This window comes from Musca domestica, unplaced genomic scaffold (assembly GCF_030504385.1).
Source record: "Musca domestica strain aabys unplaced genomic scaffold, Musca_domestica.polishedcontigs.V.1.1 29, whole genome shotgun sequence".
NCBI lineage: Eukaryota > Metazoa > Arthropoda > Insecta > Diptera > Muscidae > Musca > Musca domestica.
The window spans coordinates 4,778,467-4,796,756 of NW_026712296.1; the positions used below are offsets into that span (position 1 = coordinate 4,778,467).

Sequence of the window (18,290 nt, forward strand, 5' to 3'; positions counted from 1 at the left end):
TTTGCTTAAAAACAGTTTAGCATAGATATTTTTCACAACATGACTTGTTGAAGGGCAATGAAATAACAGCTGGCTTCTAAAAAACCGAGAATAGTTTTGTAACGTTTGATGCTTCTATATACCTTTCCCCTTTGCATGAAGGGGTTATATGTTAAGTTCGTCATTCCATTTGTAACTCATCGAGCAGCAGGCGAAATATGAAATGTATTAGCGCGTTTAGACACAACATTTAAACCGGATTAGCCAACATAATCAGGATTCGTTGCTTAATCCGGATTTCTTAACCAGATTTAAGGTGGGAATACATAAAGCGCTTATCTGGCTGGCTTAAGTCATCGGCTTGCTTCTTCGGAAATGAACAAAGGAGCCTAGTTCCAAAATCGAACTAAGTCAACCTAAAACTCTTTTGTTCATCTAAAAGCAATTGAAATTCCAAAAAGTGCAAAAACTTACACCGCAACAGAAAGAAAATAGACTCAAAAGAGCGAAAGAGTTGCTTCGTTTGGCCGAAAGTGGTGAACTGCTGAATTTGGTTTTCTCCGATGAGAAAACATTCGTTGTCCAGCAGTTTGTAAACAAACAAAATTATCGTGTTTATTTGCCAAAGAGGTCAGCTGAAGGTGTACATTACCTTCGGTTGGCCACCAGAACTTAAGCGCCGGCAATGGTGAGGGCCGCCATAAAAGCCGATAGTCGCTCTCCGCTCGTATTAATGGAATAAATGCCGAATATTATCGCGAAAATATTCTGGAGGGTGTATTAAAGCCTTGGACACGCAAAAATTTAACCGCAGACCTTGGACATTCCAACAGGACTCAGCACCATCGCATTCAGGACGCGCCAACCAAGAATGGTTACAAAATGAGTTTTCTCATTCTATTACTCCGTTGGACTATTGTGTCTGGAGTATTTTTGAAAGCAAGGTTGGCTCTAAAAAGTGTCGATCATCTCAAGCAAGCGCTTCGCCGGGAATGGGCCAAAATACCGCAGAGCAAAATTCGGGCAGCTTGTGACGGTTTCATTTGCCATTTGAAGGCCATAATTCGAACAAATCTAAAGTTATTCTAAAATTTGATGCTGTTTCCGACATTTTTTACTTTCATTCAATAAAATTAAAAATATATATAAAAATTATGGCGTTTGACTTTGTTCCAGTTTTTTTATCTCACCCTGTATACCCCCAGTCAATGTTCACATTCGGTTGACCACCAGAACTCAAGCGCCGGCCATAGTGATGGTGTGGGCCGTCATAACAGCCGATGGTCTCTGTCCACTCGTATTAATTGAATAAATGCCCGTATTAATTGAATAAATGCCCGTATTTATTGAATAAATGCCCGTATTAATCGAAATCAAAATACCGTAGAACTACATTCGGGCAGCGTGTGATGGTTTCATTGGCCGTTTGAAGGCCATAATTCGAACAAATTTAAATTCGAACAAATCTAAACTTATTCTAAAATTTGATGCTATTTCCGACATTTTTCCAATAATAATTTTTTTTAAATTTTTTCATTCAAAAAAATTAAAAAAAATGTAAAAATTATGGCGCTCGACTTTGTTGCAGTTTTTTTATCTCACCCTGTATGTTGCTGTCTATTTTAAACGCATAGTTAATAGTTATAATCATAGTAGAATTAGGAAGGTAACGTCATGCAGTCATATGTTTGCATTTTTTTTGTCAAAATTATACTTTTGACAACGCCTCATTGTCAAAATGTTTATTTATAAATCTATTGTGCATACACAAATCAGAGATGGGAATCTTAAATTTAAATTTGACAAGGTAAACTACAGAAAAATTCAGAGCTGGATGTAATGTTTTGAAATGGAGTTACCTTGATTATATTGTAACCATGGTAGAAGAATATAGGTAGACGCATCGACACAGCTGCTGGGACAATGAACTGTCAAACCAATTTTGGAATTGAAAATGTTGATTGAAAAAAATTATATAAGAAAACATAAAAATCTACTTAAATTAGAAAAAACATTTAAATTTTTTGTTTTTTAGATATTTAATTCGACCTTAAATTTACAATTGTAACAACATTTAATTTTTTTTTGCATCCAAGCGTGGATGCATCTGCCAGTATTCTTCTGCCATGATTGTAACATGGGTTGACATAACATAATAAATTAAAGAAAGATGCAGAGCTGGATATGTTTACTACTTTGAAATAATAGCAGCATGGTTTTAGCGTAAGAAAAAAACTAAGATTATTGTCATTATTCGAATCCAATATATAAACAACGCCTTTGGGGGAAGTTTTGAGACTTTGGAATGTGTCGTATAAAATCGCAGTGATGTATTCCCTTACTATGTAGATTCCGCACCGGATATAAAGTAAATTCAGTCATGAAAAGATCTATTTAGCCTAGTTATTCGTAACATATGAATTTGGAAAAGTCTATAGTTCGGACGTACATTGTTTTCTCTCCACCGCCCATAAAAACCTGGTGGTTATATTTATCTTTGTGTATGACTTAAATTGCCAAAACAGTTTCCTCTAATTAAAAAAAGAGATAAACAAATATCTTCATTACCATATGATTCACTATTTATGAAATTGAAAATAATAATTTAATATCTATTTATATCATTTTGCAACTTTGCTTTCATTATCTTATCATTTAGATTTGTCGTAATATTCAAAAATATAACTAGAATATTTTTGACGGTAAGCAATAGGTGGATATGTGTAGGTAGGCACATATATCTAAATATCAATTGTTCTACGCAAGGTGTAATTACCAAGGTAATCTCACGCAATCATAGAATTACAATTTTTTTATTTAATGTCCCTTCTATGGTAAAATTAAGAAGGTAAAGTAATTTCAAATAAGCCTTCCCATCCTTCTGTAAATTACCTTGTCAAATGTCACTACATAAAAACAGGTTCCCATCTCTGATTTGTGTGTATACAATGTATTTGTAAATATAAATTTTGACAATGATAATTTTGAAAACAATTGTAATCATATGACTTTATCTTCTTTATTCTAGCATGGTTACTTCATTGTCAAGTTTATGTTTTTGTAGTTCTTCCTTAAATGTAGGCGTACAATACCCAAGAAATTTACATTTTATTCCCACCAAATATTTTCTCATTCTCACCCCTTTCAGAGGGAATAAAAGTCAGTTAAGAATATAATCTAAAACAGAAAATTAAGAACATACTTTATTTTGACAACATATTCAGCTGGTTATTCTGGGATATGGGTTCTTAAAGACTGACTTAAAATAAAATGGCATACGAGGACTATACAATAAATAGCAGTAACTTCCTCGGTCTTTAGTTTTATATGCTTAAGCCCAAACAAAAAATAAATTCGCTGACGCAGCGAGATATAACTTCCGCTACCATTTCCATGGGTCCATGGATGGACCATTTCTGATGGACCCATGGAAATGGTAACGGAAGTTATATCTCACTGCGTCAGTGAATCAATATTATACAATTATTGCCGGAAAATATATCACAAAACTGGACATTTGAGCCCATTCGGTCGGAAATTGTGTCAGAAACATGCTGAATGACGAGTACCAAGGAAAATTAACCACGCCCACTTTTACGCTAATTACGTATAATCCTGTAGCCTACTGCTACAGGCATTTTTAGTTCAGAATCCATCGTGCACTAAGCAAATAATTCTCAGTGCAATAATAACACTTGACGGAAGTAGTCACACTACGCTAGGTTTAAGTTTATTATTCTAATTATTTGTAAGTAAGCGATTGTATTTTTACGTGTTTATGTCCTAACATGCTGTGATAATGTTAACATGTTGTATTTTTCTTATTTAATTTGTAGATCACCCTGATGATGAAACTCAATAATTAAAAACCAATAAGATTGACCTCAAGCTCAAATAATTGTTTTTATTAAAAATCCTCTTCCTAAAATATGGAGAATACGCGCCAAAGAATGCTGAAAGTAATAGATTTATTATTTTCGTAAAATATGCCACTCGTCATACGTAAATGTTTTAGATATAAAAATATTTTTTTTTAATGAAAAAAGGGTTGCCATACTCGATTTAGCAAATAAGACCACCTCTATTGTTTTGCTATGTTTTTACGTCATATAATATGTATTTATGTACATATGATACATACCACATACATGGAAGAGTATAGGTAGTCGCATCGACACAGCTGCTGGGACAATGAACTGTCAAACCAATTTTGGCATTGACATTTTTGAATGAAAAATTACTCAAATTTGTAAAAATTGTTATAAAATTCAAATCATAATAACCTCCGATTGGCGTCGTCTAGGAAAACCTATAAACTTCTACTTATTCTTGAAGAAATGTTTAACAATTTTTGACATATCAATGTACCCAAACGTTTATGCATCTACCTGTATTCTTCTGCCACGATACATACATATAAGGTAGAGTAGGTTTACCAAATTTTAAAAACACAACTCTGAATCTTGAATCCTGTAACTTGAAAATTACTAACAAAATGTTTGACATTTTTTCACAATTTTTATTTTCTACAGACGCTGTAAACATTAATTATAATATCAACAGAAAATATTCAAAATAATTGCATTCATGATAAAATTAAATCAAGATAACCTCACTTCAAAAAATTATATGGAGCTCTGCATTTTTCTGTCAAATTTAGCTTAATTGAAAATAGGTTCCAGCCTCTGACGTGTATACAATGGATTTATAAATAAATATTTTGACGATCAGATGTTGTCAAATGTATATTTTTGAAAGAATTCGACGTTATCGGCCCATGTTGAACGAACAAAAGTTCATAAAAAATGAAGACGGGATTACTGGCAAGAATTGGTTTCAACAGGATGGCGCTACAGGCTAAAACATATCAAAGCTAAAACCGCGACATGGGACTGAAAATACAAAACTGTTATCACTTGTAGCAGACAATAGTGTTGTATTTTCATGTTTCGTTCAGTCAAAAATGGCAACAGCGTTGTATTTTCACGACAAGGACACGATTTAAACTTTGATCTGCTCATGGTAGAAGTATACCGGTAGTCGCATCGATACAAATAAATATCTAATAATTTTTGATAAAACATTTTTTAAAATTTTAACACATCAATGTTCCGAAGCGTGGATGCATCTACCTGTATTCTTCTAGCATGGATCTATTTCACTCTTAGAGTACGTTAAGACTACTAAATCTACTCAATTGAGTAGCCTTATAGTGGGTTAACACAGTGGATTTGGATTAAAATTGTCATATCCATTACTTACACTTAAAATAAATACACTTATAGTAGGTTAACCCTGTCAAAAGTTCTAACGTAAATCGAGTGGATTTCGTAAATCTAAACATACTTTTTTATGCCACACAGACGAATCTTTATTCGGTTGTTCTGTTTTTTTTTGTTTTCTTGAGTGATTGTTGTTTTCATATTCTCTGCCATCTGATAAATGTCATTTTGATGAGTTTGTCATTTCGTTGGTGATTCCCCAAAATAATAAACAAAATGTATGTGGTGTGAAACTGGTGTCATTGGGTTATTTTGAGGTTTTAATTGCAAAATTTTTTAATGATTTTACTTGGTAACAAGTAAAAAAGAAGTAAGTTCGGCCGGACCGAACTTTGAATACCCTCCACTATTTAGAACGAATTAGAAAATTTTCAAAAAAATAAAATCCATTGAAAATTCTGTTAAAATCTTTAAAATACCTAATATCGGAAGGTGCCGATATATGGGGATGGATATACGATATTGTGGACCTATATAGACAAATCTATGTCTGGGGGAAAGTACTAACAAGGAACTCCTTGTGTGGATTTTCAGATAATTCCATTGGGAAATTTGGCTAAAATCATCAAAATTCCGAATATCGGGGGTACCGTTATATGGGGGTTATACGATATTGTGGACCTATATAGACAAATCTATGTCTGGGGGTAAAGTACTCACAAGGAACTCCTTGTGTGGATTTTCAGATAATTCCATTGGGAAATTTGGCTAAAATCACCAAAATCCCGAATATCGGGGGTACCGTTATATGGGGGTTATACGATGTTGTGGACCTATAGAGACAAATTCCTTTCAGGGGTTAAAGTGCTCAGAAATAACTCCTTGTGTGGATTTTCAGTCAATACGATTGGAAAATATAGCTAAAATCATCAAAATACCGAATATCGGGGGTACCGTTATATGGGGGCTATACGATATCGTTAACCTAAATGGAGAACTCTAGGTCAGAGGGTAAAGTACTCACAAAGAACCCCTTGTGTGGAATCCCATTGAAAAATGTGGTTGAAATCATCATAATACCGAATATCGGAGGGTACCGTTATGTGGGGGATAGACGATATCGTGGACCTATATAGATAATTCTCTTCCGGGAGATAAAGTACCCACAAGGAAGTCCTTGTGCTGATTTTCAAACAATTCCGTTGGAAAATGTGGGTAAAATCATCAAAATACCGAATATCGGGGGGTACCGTTATATGGGAGCTATACTTTATCATGGACCGATATAGCCCAACTTCGAGCTTGACCTGCCTGCAGACAAAAAAGAGATCTGTGCAAAATTTTAGCTTCCTATCTTAATTCGTTTAGACTGTAGCGTGGTTACAACAGACGGACGGACAGGGCTAAATCGTCTTAGAATTTTACGCTGATCAAGAATATATATATACTTTGTTGGGTCTAAAATGATTATTTCGATGAGTTACAAACGGAATGACGAACTTAATATACTGTGTATGGTGGAGAGTATAAAAATGCTTTCAACAAATTTTTTAGTAAACTCGCCAGTAATTTGTTAAATCGGATTCTCAGTGAGTTATTCTGTACATGAAATGATGGAGGGTATTAAAAGTTCGACTTTATCAAGCCTACGCTTTTTCACTTGTTTGTATTTTACTTTGTTTTTTTTGTTATTATCAGTGTGCTAAATAATTTATTTAACACCCAGTGTTGTTATTTAATGAGTGCTTGTAAATAAATAATGATGTTGATGCATAAAGCAAGTGAGAGCCTTAACCAGCAAAAAATATCGAAAAGAGCCACTATGTGTACAATACAGCTCTTCTTCTAATAAGCGCTCCCTTTTCTCAGTAAATCATATGGGTAGCTTTCGTTCTCATATACAAGATTGTACTTTTGAAGCCATACAAACAGGGCTGCCATTTTTGCCGATTTATCGGCATTTTTCATTCTAAAAAAAGGAACGCCGATTTGCCGATTTTTGCTTCAAAAATTACGGTATTTTAACGATCGACAAAAGTTGTCTCACATTTTAAAACATTTTTTGAGGTAAATATCTATATTCTCAGCGTTATTAAATAACACTTACAAATTATTTTAAAAAAACAAGTAGAAAAGTATCAGTCGGGTTTGCCGACAGATGTACACCCTCAGTCTATGTTCGATTATTGAAATATATTTTGACTTGTGTTATGATTAATATGATATAAAATTTGTAAATTCGATATTTTGATGATTTTTGCCAATTTTTTTCACGAATTTGTCTGAAAATTTTTATTTCTTGGTCATAATGGGTTCTGGCTGCGGTAGCGAAACATTGTATGTATAGGTCCACGTTTTGGCATATCTCCCATATAACGGTACCCACAGATATTCGGTATTTTGTATGTGTAGGTTTACGTTTTTGTATAGCCCCATATAGCGGTACCTCGCGATATTCGATATTTTGATGATTTTTGCCACAAAAATTTTGATTTTGTCTAAAAATTGGTATTTGTGGGTCATAATGGGTTGTAATGTTTCCTTTAACCTGAGGTGGAGGGTATTAAAAGTTCGGCCTGGCACGAATTATGACCTTCAAACGGCCAAAGAAACCGTCACACGCTGCCCGAATGTTGCTCTGCGACATTTGGGCCCATTCCCGGCGATGCTCTTGCTTGAGGTGATCGGCACTTTGGTATTTTTAGTGTCCAGACACAATAGTCCAACGGATTGGTATCCGGAGATTTTGGTGGCCTTTGTGCGCTGGAAATGAAGGGGGGAACCTCATTTTGTAAACATTCTTGGGTGGCGAGTGCTGAGTGCGATGGTGCCGAGTCCTATTGGAATGTCCAAGTTCTGACGTCAAAATGTTTCCGTGCATAAGGCTTTAATACACCCTCCAGAATATTTTCGCGATAATATTCGCCATTTATTCTGTTGCCACGGTCAATTAATACGAGCGGAGAGCGACCATCGGCTGTTATGGCGGCCCAAACCATCGCCATGGCCGGCGCTTGAGTTCTGATGGCCAACCGAGGGTGCATATTTTCAGCTGCTCTTTGGCAAGTAAACACGATCATTTTGTTTGCTTACCACCACTGGTCACCACTTTCGGCCAAGCGAGGCAACTCTTTAGCTTTTTTGGAGTCTATTTTCTTTGGGCTGCGAAGTAATTTCTTGCACTTTTTGGAATTTCAATGGCTTTAACCCGAGCTCATTTTTTCAATATTTGCGAATGGAATATTGCGATATGTTCAACTCCCGAGCGATTTTTCGGCCACCGCGACGCGGGTTTCGATCAAGTCGCTTCTTTACTTTTCGTCTCCGTCCACTTCCTAAACGTCGGGCTACGCTACCGGTATCACGGTAACGAGCGATGGTACGAGGCACAAAAGATTTATCCACATTTAAATGTTGGAGTGCCCTTACGATAACCACTTGTGGTTTTCCAGCCAAATATAAAGAAATCACACTATCACGCTTGAATTCCATCACGAATAACATTTTTTCTGGAAAATTCTCACCAAAATGCTTTTGGACGCTGGTAAACAATATAATGAGCTGTCACTGGAATAATTTTAACAGTTGTCGGACGAGTGGCCTAGAAATGACAGCAGTTTGAAGTTGGTTGCAGTTTATTCATCTCACCCTGTAGGGGCTGTGACGAATATAATATTAGGCGTGGTTGACAAAACCTTATCTGTTTATAAGGTTATATGTACTCATGATGATGAATAACATTGTCATAACAACAATTAATTAATGCTCTGTTCAAGAACCTTCAAAAATGAACCGGCTTTGAAATTTCTACCATTTTTTATTTCTTCCATAAGTTTCAAAGTTTAACAGAAATGTTAAAATAATTTGTTGTTTATACCGATTTGTTAAAACGTTTAAACGAAAATCTGCTAAATGTTGTTATTATCTTTTCCAAAATATAAAATATATTTTTCTATAAGATAATGAAGTCGCGTTAGATTCTATCTTTTCGCCATATTCCATACAATTGACATATTTGAGTACCAGTACATACAGTTATCAGGTTCGAACGAACTCACATTGATGATTAAATTTTGAACATATCCGTTGTTGATTAAAACTACACATGACTAAATTGTAATTTTGTTTGGAGAATTTTTAAGTTACAAACAAAAATATGTAATGTAATATGTATGCAATGCCAAATAAAATTATTGGCACACTAACCGTTATTGTTAAAACTCTTCAATTTTTCTCACTCAAACCCCTCAAACGCTATAGACGACATCTGCTGATTCGTTTTTTCGAAGATAAACGGTGAGAGCATTTCGTTGTCTATATCTTCATTTGTCAGTTGATAATTGTTTCATAATAAAAGAAATGTGAAAAGTACGTGATGGCATCGAAAAGTTCGGGAAAAATCAAGTGAAATTCTTGAAAAACGACAAAATGTGTTTTCGAAGTCGAGTGGGTTGAACGCGTAAATCAGCATGTTGACTATGCAAAACATGATGAGAGCCACCTGGTATAAGACAAAAAAACTTTGCCAACAGCAAAACCAATTTGTTATCTGTAGTTGAAACTGTTATACATTTTTGGTTTAGGTATTTTTAATACGCCTAAAAGTTTGCTATAGGAAATTGAAGTTAAGAAAGACTATGTGATTTTGAAAGACAAAAAAAAAAAAAAAACAGAACATTCACATTTTATTCTTTTTTTAAGAAAAAAGCATCTGCGTTGCAGTTTTGTTCTGCAAAAACAAAGACCAAACCGACTATATGATACCCTACACCGCTATGCATATTTAGTAGAGCTCCCATAAAAAAAATCACTTGAAGTAGATCATACCACCTATCAACATTTAGCTTTAGAGCAATCATAGTTTGGTTTCAGAGGGAACTAATACATGGGAGTCATATCCATTTCTGAGTCGATTTTCACTAAATTTGAAGGAGACATTTTTATCTTTTATACCAATATAGGGTGATGATATGATATCACATCGAGAAGGTTATATTAAAAAAATATATATCGGGGCCGAGTTCCACAAAATGGAAACGTACGTCCCGAAATTCACTCCATTTGGGTTGATATTAGCCATTATTTGCACAATAAACCTGAAATCGAATTAAGGATATATGGGAGCTATATCCAAATCTCCGTTCTCTATAAAATTTGGCAAGGGCATTTCTGAGCTCTGGTATCAAATATCATTGTTAATATGTGGGAGGTATATCCAAATCTGAAGCGATCTTGATATAATTTAACAGAGTTACTTTTAATTAGTATCCGGTACCAAATATTACGCATGTGAATTTGGACTGATACTGGCTATTTGAAGCACAATTAACCCGAAATCGGTTGAAGATATGATTGGGAGCTATAGCCTAATCTGCACCGATCTCCATAAAATGTGACAAAGGTATTTTAAAGCAGTATCTGATTTTCGGTACCAAATATTACGCATCGGATGAAACATATATATGGAAGTTATAGCTATAACTGAGTCGATTTCCTCCAAATTTGAGGTACTTGCTTTTAGATTGAATTCGGTGGGATGTATCAAAATTCAGTTAATTTGGACTTATATTGGCCAATTGGTGCACAATTAGCCTGAAATCGATTGAAGATATATGGGAGCTATATCTAAATCTGATCCGACTATCACCAATTTCAATAAGGTTCGTCCTTGGGCCAAACAAATATTGTTTCCAAAATTTCATCTCAATTGGATATTAAATGCGACCTGGATTTTGTTCACAAGAATGCTAATTTAGTAGAGCTCCACATAACAATTAAAAGTTTTTATGGGAGAATTCAATCATACACGCTATGATTATAATTATAATTTAAAATTCAAAAGACTAAATATGCCGAAGAATTTTATCTTTTAAATTCGGACTTGTATTGCCCATTTGATATATATGGGAGCTATATCCAAGTCTAAACCGATCTTGATAAAATTTGGCAAAGATATTTCTGAGCTGTATTTTATATATTTCTCTGGATATCGTTGTTACGGAGTGCATATTACGGCTGTGGATAACAAATCGGATGAACCATATATATGGGAGCTATAGCTATATCTGAACCGATCTTCACCATACTAGCTTCTAGACTCAATTCGGTCGTAAGTGCCAAATTTCAACCCATTTGGGCAAATATTACATGTTTGGTGCACAATAAAATGTAAATCGGCCGAAGTTATATATATATATGAGATACATCCAAATCCGAACCGATCTCGATAAAATCTAGCAAAGGTATTTCTGAGCTGTATTTGATATATTTCCCCAAATATTGTTGTTACAGAGTGCATATTACGGCTGTGGAGGACTAAAATAACAAATCGGATGAACAATATATATTGAACCTATAGCTATATCTGAACCGATTTCGATCAAATTTGGCATACTTATTTTCAGGCCTAATTTCGTTGTATGTGCATTCCATACTATTCGGGCTGATATTACACGTTTGGTGCATAATAAAAGGAAAATCGGACCAAGATATATATGGGAGCTACCGAATCTCCAATTTCAATAGGGTTCGTCCTTGGGCCAAACAAATGATTTGTGCAAATTTTCATCTGGATCGGGTAATAAATGCGAACTGTACATTGTTCACAAAAATACATGGACGGACGGACATGCATAAATCGACTCAGAATGTGATTCTATGCAGATCATCAAAAGGAACTATGGGTCTATCTCGTTTCCTTTTGCCTGTTACAAACAAATGCACAAAGTATAAAAATTAAATAACAGTGGTTGTGACATGATGGCACGTATCCCAGCCTACCTATGGGAGTTTGCCTGCTGTTGGGCTGTGAGTGTCGGTGGTACTCATTATCTTTTTCGACGTTTAAACAATATGATGGGAAGAGATCAATGTTTACTAATACTAATTTCCCAATGTACTCTCCTCTACTTTCAAAGTTTTCAACTGAATTTCATGGCGAATGGTCAATAAATTATCATAAAAGAGATTTTTATTGGTCATTTGATTTTCATCATGGATCAGTCGTTGGGTTATTTGAGTATAAAAACTTTGGTAGGCTAGAAATTGACATGTCATTCAGTCACCGTTGACTAAACTAGAAACATGTCATTTCGATTATTGCTGTGTACGTTGCCATTGCACAGTGGTCGCTGCCATTGGCCAAAATTCAAAAAATGAAAATAAGATATTTATTATCAAATGTGTACAAATGAACTCTTAAGGGGTTGAGCTTTTTAGAAAACACAATAATCTTGGCTTCATTCCAACGGGACACTTCGAAAATAGCATCAAAAAAGAGAAAATGTAGTTAGTTGTTTTTTTCAGTGGGATCAGAGAAAAAGTGGAGTAAAAATAGAACTGTATTACAAAATTAAATACATTTTAAAATTACAAATCTTGGCATTATTATTGAAAAGCAAGGTATTAACTTATTTTTAGTGCAGTAATTTGTGTGTTTAGTATATGTGTATAATATAAAATATGTGAGTGTTCTGAGTTGCCTTTAAGATTAATTTTGAAAATAAAATTGGATTTCAGTTAAAGTTTTAATTGTTTTCCCCCCGGAATCCTCCAATGTGATTTTTTTCACGCCATTAGTAATGGTCCTAAGATTCTAAAAGTGCTAATATAACTTTCAGATTTTGTCAGATTTGTATGTTATGCCCAATATACTGAAGTGACTTCGCTGCAATTTTGTCAGTTCTATGGTGCTAGTGACATAGAATATGTTTTTGTTGTTAGGGATTGATAAGTATGTAATTGAGGGGTGTTCAATAATGTTGCTAGCATTGTCCTCTGGGTATAATATTTATATCGAAAAAGTTAACAAATTTATATCCATGGCACTATCTTCCAAGTTTCGACTAAATCATGCCCGAAAAAATTTGAAACGAAAATGTTTCAAAAAACACAGATCTTATTAACCGTCTTCTTCTGAGTTCTGACCCTTTTATAATGGGACAGCGAGCCTTATCAAACAATAACCAGTAAATAAAGTCTTAAAGTCGAGCGGGGCCGACTTCATGATACCCTACACCACTTTGCATATTTAGTAGAGCGTCACATAACAAATAAAGGTTTTAATGGGGAATTTGTGAGAATTAAATCATACCAACAATGATTATAGTAATAATTAAAAGTCCAAAGGAACTAATATATTGGAGGAATATCCTCCTCTGAATCGATTTCTATTAAATTTGTCGAGGCATTTGCGCCTTTTCAATTCGGGGTTGTATTATCCATTTGGTGCACAATTAACTTGAAATCGGATAGATATATATGAGAGCTATATTCGATATATTTCCCCAAATATCGTTGTCACAGAGTGCATATTACGGCTGCGGAGGACAAAAAATTACAAATCAGATGAACAATATATATGGGAGCTATATATATATATCTGAACCGATTTCGATCAAATTTGGCATACTTATTTTCAGGTCCCATCTGGTCGTACGTATATTTCATGTTATTTGGGCTGATATTACAGGTTTGGTGCACAATATAAGGCAAATTGGATGAATATATATGGGAGCTATACCTAAATTTTGACCGGTTATATCCAATTTCAATAGGGCCTTAAGTCAAACTAATTATTTGTGCAAAATTTATCTTTGATTTAATTTTACATTAAATTGTTATTTTATTTTGTTTACAAAAAATAATCAAATTTGGACTTAATTTGTATAAAAAATGCTTCTATTTTTGGAGGTACCTTACAAGGGACTCTACCTGATGGCGGGCTGTTCCAAATAATTTTCAGTAAGATTATTTTTTAGCTCCTTAGAACGTAAAATGTAAAATAACATTACAATCTGGTGTAGAAATGTGACAAGAATTGGGCAAATAACCCTTATTCGGGAGGTACGTTATATGGGGACCATGTCAAAACATGCATCGACCATATCCATTTTGTCACATTTTTTATATTCATCCCATCAAAATACCATAACCAAAGATTCATATTGATATCTGCACTGAAAGTATTTTTGGCCGCTGTTCCCATACGACCTCGACCACTGTGCATTGGTTCTGCTGACCACGAGATATGTGTTATCAGAAGCAGCTCCATATCAGTATCCACCTCCGGGACCTGTAAATTATCCAGTAGGTGGTACATACAGTTCGCCACTACCATATGTCGATGACAGGACATTTTTCTTCAATAAGTTGGGTCTTTTTGGTGGAGGTGGTGGTGGAGGTGGTTTTGGTACTGGCACTGGTGGTTATGGTTCTTACAACAAATACAATTATGGAAATTATGGTGGTGCTGGTGGTAATGGCTATTACGACAAATACAATTATGGAAATTCGCAGCCAGGTCAACCCACTCCCCAAACTCCACCAGCAACTGCTCCAACTACAGCACCCACTACAACAGCAGCACCCGCCACGACAACTAAATCATCTGCGCAAAAAGAACAAGAGTTACAGGAGATAATAAAAATAATTGTTGATCTGATTAATGCAAACAAAGATGGAACTACTACCCGCTATGGTGTTCCTGCTGCGCCACCAGTTCCTGTTCGCTATTCTCCACAACTTTATTATCCTGGATTTTAAAATAAAGAAACCTTTAAATTATTAAAACATTCAATGTCGGTTTTATTTATGTTCTTTGAATCTAGGAATGATAGGCAGAGTACGAAAATAAACTATATGAAACGTTTGCAATCGTTTCGTTCTACATTTTTCTCGAAGTACGAAATAACACGAATACTCAGCAGACGGGATTTGTGTTTTGTTTCGTACTTTTTGTGTACGTGAGTGGAAACGAAAACACAACTGAAATGTTCTCTGCTGGATGACACAACATCCACAAACATTTGCAATTGATTCATTACAAAAATTGTACAAACTAATTGTACCCTTAGCCATATGGCTAGAGAGGCCAAAACGTGCCTCATTGAAATAACGGAGACCTAGGGTCTTCCTTGGACCAAAACCGTTTCTGGACATATGGAGTCGATCTAGTGATGTCCGTCTATCTGTCTGGCCGAAGGAATCATCCGATTTGGTCCAAACTTGGTACATCGTAATATTATTATCACACTTAGATCGAGTTTCGAGATGGACAATATCGACCCACTACTTCTGGTACCACCCACAACAAAAATTCGAATTTAACAAAAAAAAAAAAAAAAAGATATTTTATTGCACAGAAAGAGAAAGGACAACCCGATTTTGCTCCAACATTGCGAATCCTAATATTTGAATCGGTGCTATGTCAGGTGCGAAAATGGATAAAAACGGTTCACTCCATTAAGTACCTCCCCCCTAAAAGCGTCAAATTTTGGAATGATTACAACTCTTATAAAATGTGATGTTAAAGTCCGATTGTCTTCAAATTACACACATCACAGTATATTTATTAACCCAAAGTCTGGTGTGAAGATGGAATATATCGGTCCACTCCTTATGGTACCTCCCCCACAAAGGGTCAAATTTTTGAATATCCATGAGGCTCATAAAACTAGAAATTAAAATCCAATTCTATAATCCTATTTCTATCAATATAAGATATCTTATAGCAAATAAAAAAGCAGCTAAGTTTGGACGGGCCGAACTTTTTATACCCTCCACCATTTGGAAAAAGCTTGAAAAATTAAAACAAAAAATCCGTCGAAAAATACCGCTCAAATGAAAACCGTCAAATGGGGGCTCTACGAAGACGTGGTCCTGCATAAGTAATTTGTGTCATATACGAAATTTAAAACAATTCCGGTGAATAATGTCGCAAAAATCATGAAAATACCGAATATCTGGGGGTACCGCTATGTGGGCGCTATACTGAAACGTGGGACAATTCAGATAATTCTCTTCCTTCTCCCCTTGTGTGGATTTAAAGACAATTCCGTTAAAAAATGTGGCTAAAATCATCAAATTAACGAATATCGCGGGGGGTACCGTAATATGAGGGCTATACGACATCCTAGACCGATGTAGCCCATCTTCGAACTTGACCTGCCTGCAGATAAAAGGCAGATCTTTGCAAAATTTTAGTTTTCTATCTTAATTCGTTTTGACTGTAGCGTGATTAAAACAGACGGACGGACAGGGCTAAATCGTCTTAGATTTTTACGCTGATCAAGAATACTTACTTTGTTGGGCCTAAAATTATTATTTTGATGAGTTACTGAATGACGAACTTAATATACCCTCCATATGGTGGAGGGTATAAAAATGGTAGAGATCGGAACATTCCTTCTGGTACCTCCCGCACGGAGGTTCAAAGTTTTGTATAACCAAAACGATTATAAAATCCGAAATAAGCATCAGGTTCTCTTCATACTTCACACATTACATTATTTCTACTAACACAAGATCTTATTTGAATATGGAATATTTTGGTCCACTCCTTTTGGTACCTCCCCCCCCATAGGGTCAACATTTTGAATATCCATGAAACCGGAAAATAACATCCGATTTCATTCAGACTTGGTACATCATTATATTTCCATTAACACAATATCTGTTATAAAGATGGTAGAGATCGGAAAATTCCTTCTGGTACCTCCCCCACATAGGGTTCAAGATTTTGAAAAACAAAACGCTCAAAGGCAGTGAAATAAGCATCCGATTCTCTTCAAATTTCACATAACTGAGGATATACATCTGTCGGCAAAACCGACTGAAGTTAATGGTTTATGCCAATGAGCCGAAGACGACCGAAGCCTTAAAAGAGAAAATTTGACGCTATGTTCATGAAATACCACAGCATTTATTCAAAACGGTCATTGGAACGGTTCAAGACTTTTTAAATATATGTGTTTTTATACCCTACAACACTATGTGTTGGGGGTATTATAAGTTTGATTGGGCCAAAAATTATGTAACAACTCGAAATATTGGTTTCCCACATAGGCAAGTATATATGGATCTTCCTAACTCGCCGAGCTGAGTGGTTCTAGCTATGTATGTCCGTCCGTCCGTCTGTCCATGTTAATTTGTAATCACTCTACAGGTCGCAATTATGGCCCGATCTTCACGAAAATTTGAATGGAGGTGGGGTTATGGTCAGAATAGAACCCTATTTCTTTTGGAGATGATCGAAATGGACCAAAAACTGAAAAATTTCTTGATTTTACAGTTGCTCTACAGGTTGCAATTATGGACCAATCGACGCGGAAATTAGCATGGGACTAGAGCTTCGGGCTGGGCAGAAGCCTTCCAATTTTGATGGTCATTAGGTAATATTTAGTGGGTGAAAAAGACTATACATTTGTGTTAAATAAAAGTAAAATTTCCATTAAACCGCGAACATTTTTAATGCCGGCGAAATCACTAATAGACGAACAGGTCAATTCTGACCCTTACGTAGATACCGATATATCGAATATATCGGATATATATAGCGAAATATATACAATGTGTATATACAAAGGAAGGGGATGTTAGCTAGAATGCTTTTATCTCAAGAATGGCTGGACCGATTTTGACAAATTTTGCCAATTCAGAACGCGCTCTTGACATAAAAGTATAAAATCTAAAAAAATCGCATAAAAATAAGTCAAAAATGATATGTTAATATAGATTTTGTAGTATTTTGTGACATTTTTTTATTTTTTCATATTTTTTATCGCATGAGATTTTTTCATTTTGACTTATAATATTAAGGTATACATTTTGTAATATTTTTCCACGTAACAACATAGGTTTGGGATATTATATACAGATTGCAATTATCGTCCGATCCTCACGAAGAGGGTAGGGTTAGGCTCAGAAGGGCTAGGCCTATTGTTTTCAAAGATGTCCGCAATATATTTAGGGGTTAAAATGGACCAGCAACTAAAATGTTCCTGATTTTGCGTTATAAAGGTCACAAATAGAAACTAATGGATTCGAAATCTTGCATGAAGTTAGAGTTTAGGACAGCGGGTAGAATGAACCACTACTTTTGTCTGAAAAATACCAACATTACTTACAGGCGATAGCCGAAATACACAAAATGCGAACTTCTGCATTTTTTTGCTGATTTCGTTGACGAATATAGGCAAATATCCAGACAAGCAAATCATATAGATGAGTCGAAATTTAGAAATACAGAGGAACCTCTTGCTTTTGGAGATGATCGCACAATATTCAAAAACAGGGAAAATTTCCTGATCA

The 18,290-nt window shown here is 35.1% G+C and overlaps 2 protein-coding genes across 2 annotated transcripts in view; one reads left to right on the plus strand and one right to left on the minus strand.

The window, feature by feature from the left end:
• LOC101898463 (unconventional myosin IC) overlaps positions 1 to 18,290 on the minus strand; it is a 121,331-nt gene that overhangs the window by 22,640 nt on the left and 80,401 nt on the right. The gene's annotated exons all lie outside the window — the stretch shown is intronic.
• Positions 12,240 to 14,850, plus strand: LOC131803337 (uncharacterized). The gene is made up of 2 exons (XM_059124468.1): positions 12,240 to 12,315; positions 14,206 to 14,850. The coding sequence occupies exons 1-2, from the start codon at positions 12,285 to 12,287 to the stop codon at positions 14,742 to 14,744; spliced, it is 570 nt and encodes a 189-aa protein (XP_058980451.1). The 5' UTR covers positions 12,240 to 12,284; the 3' UTR covers positions 14,745 to 14,850.

What these genes read in the sequence shown, in the direction of transcription:
- LOC131803337 (XM_059124468.1), top strand. Translation starts at nt 12,285, where the DNA reads ATGTCATTTCGATTATTGCTGTGTACGTTGC. An exon ending in ATTATTGCTGTGTACGTTGC is followed by an intron (nt 12,316 to 14,205) that starts CATTGCACAGTG and finishes TCGACCACTGTG; the next exon opens with CATTGGTTCTGCTGACCACG.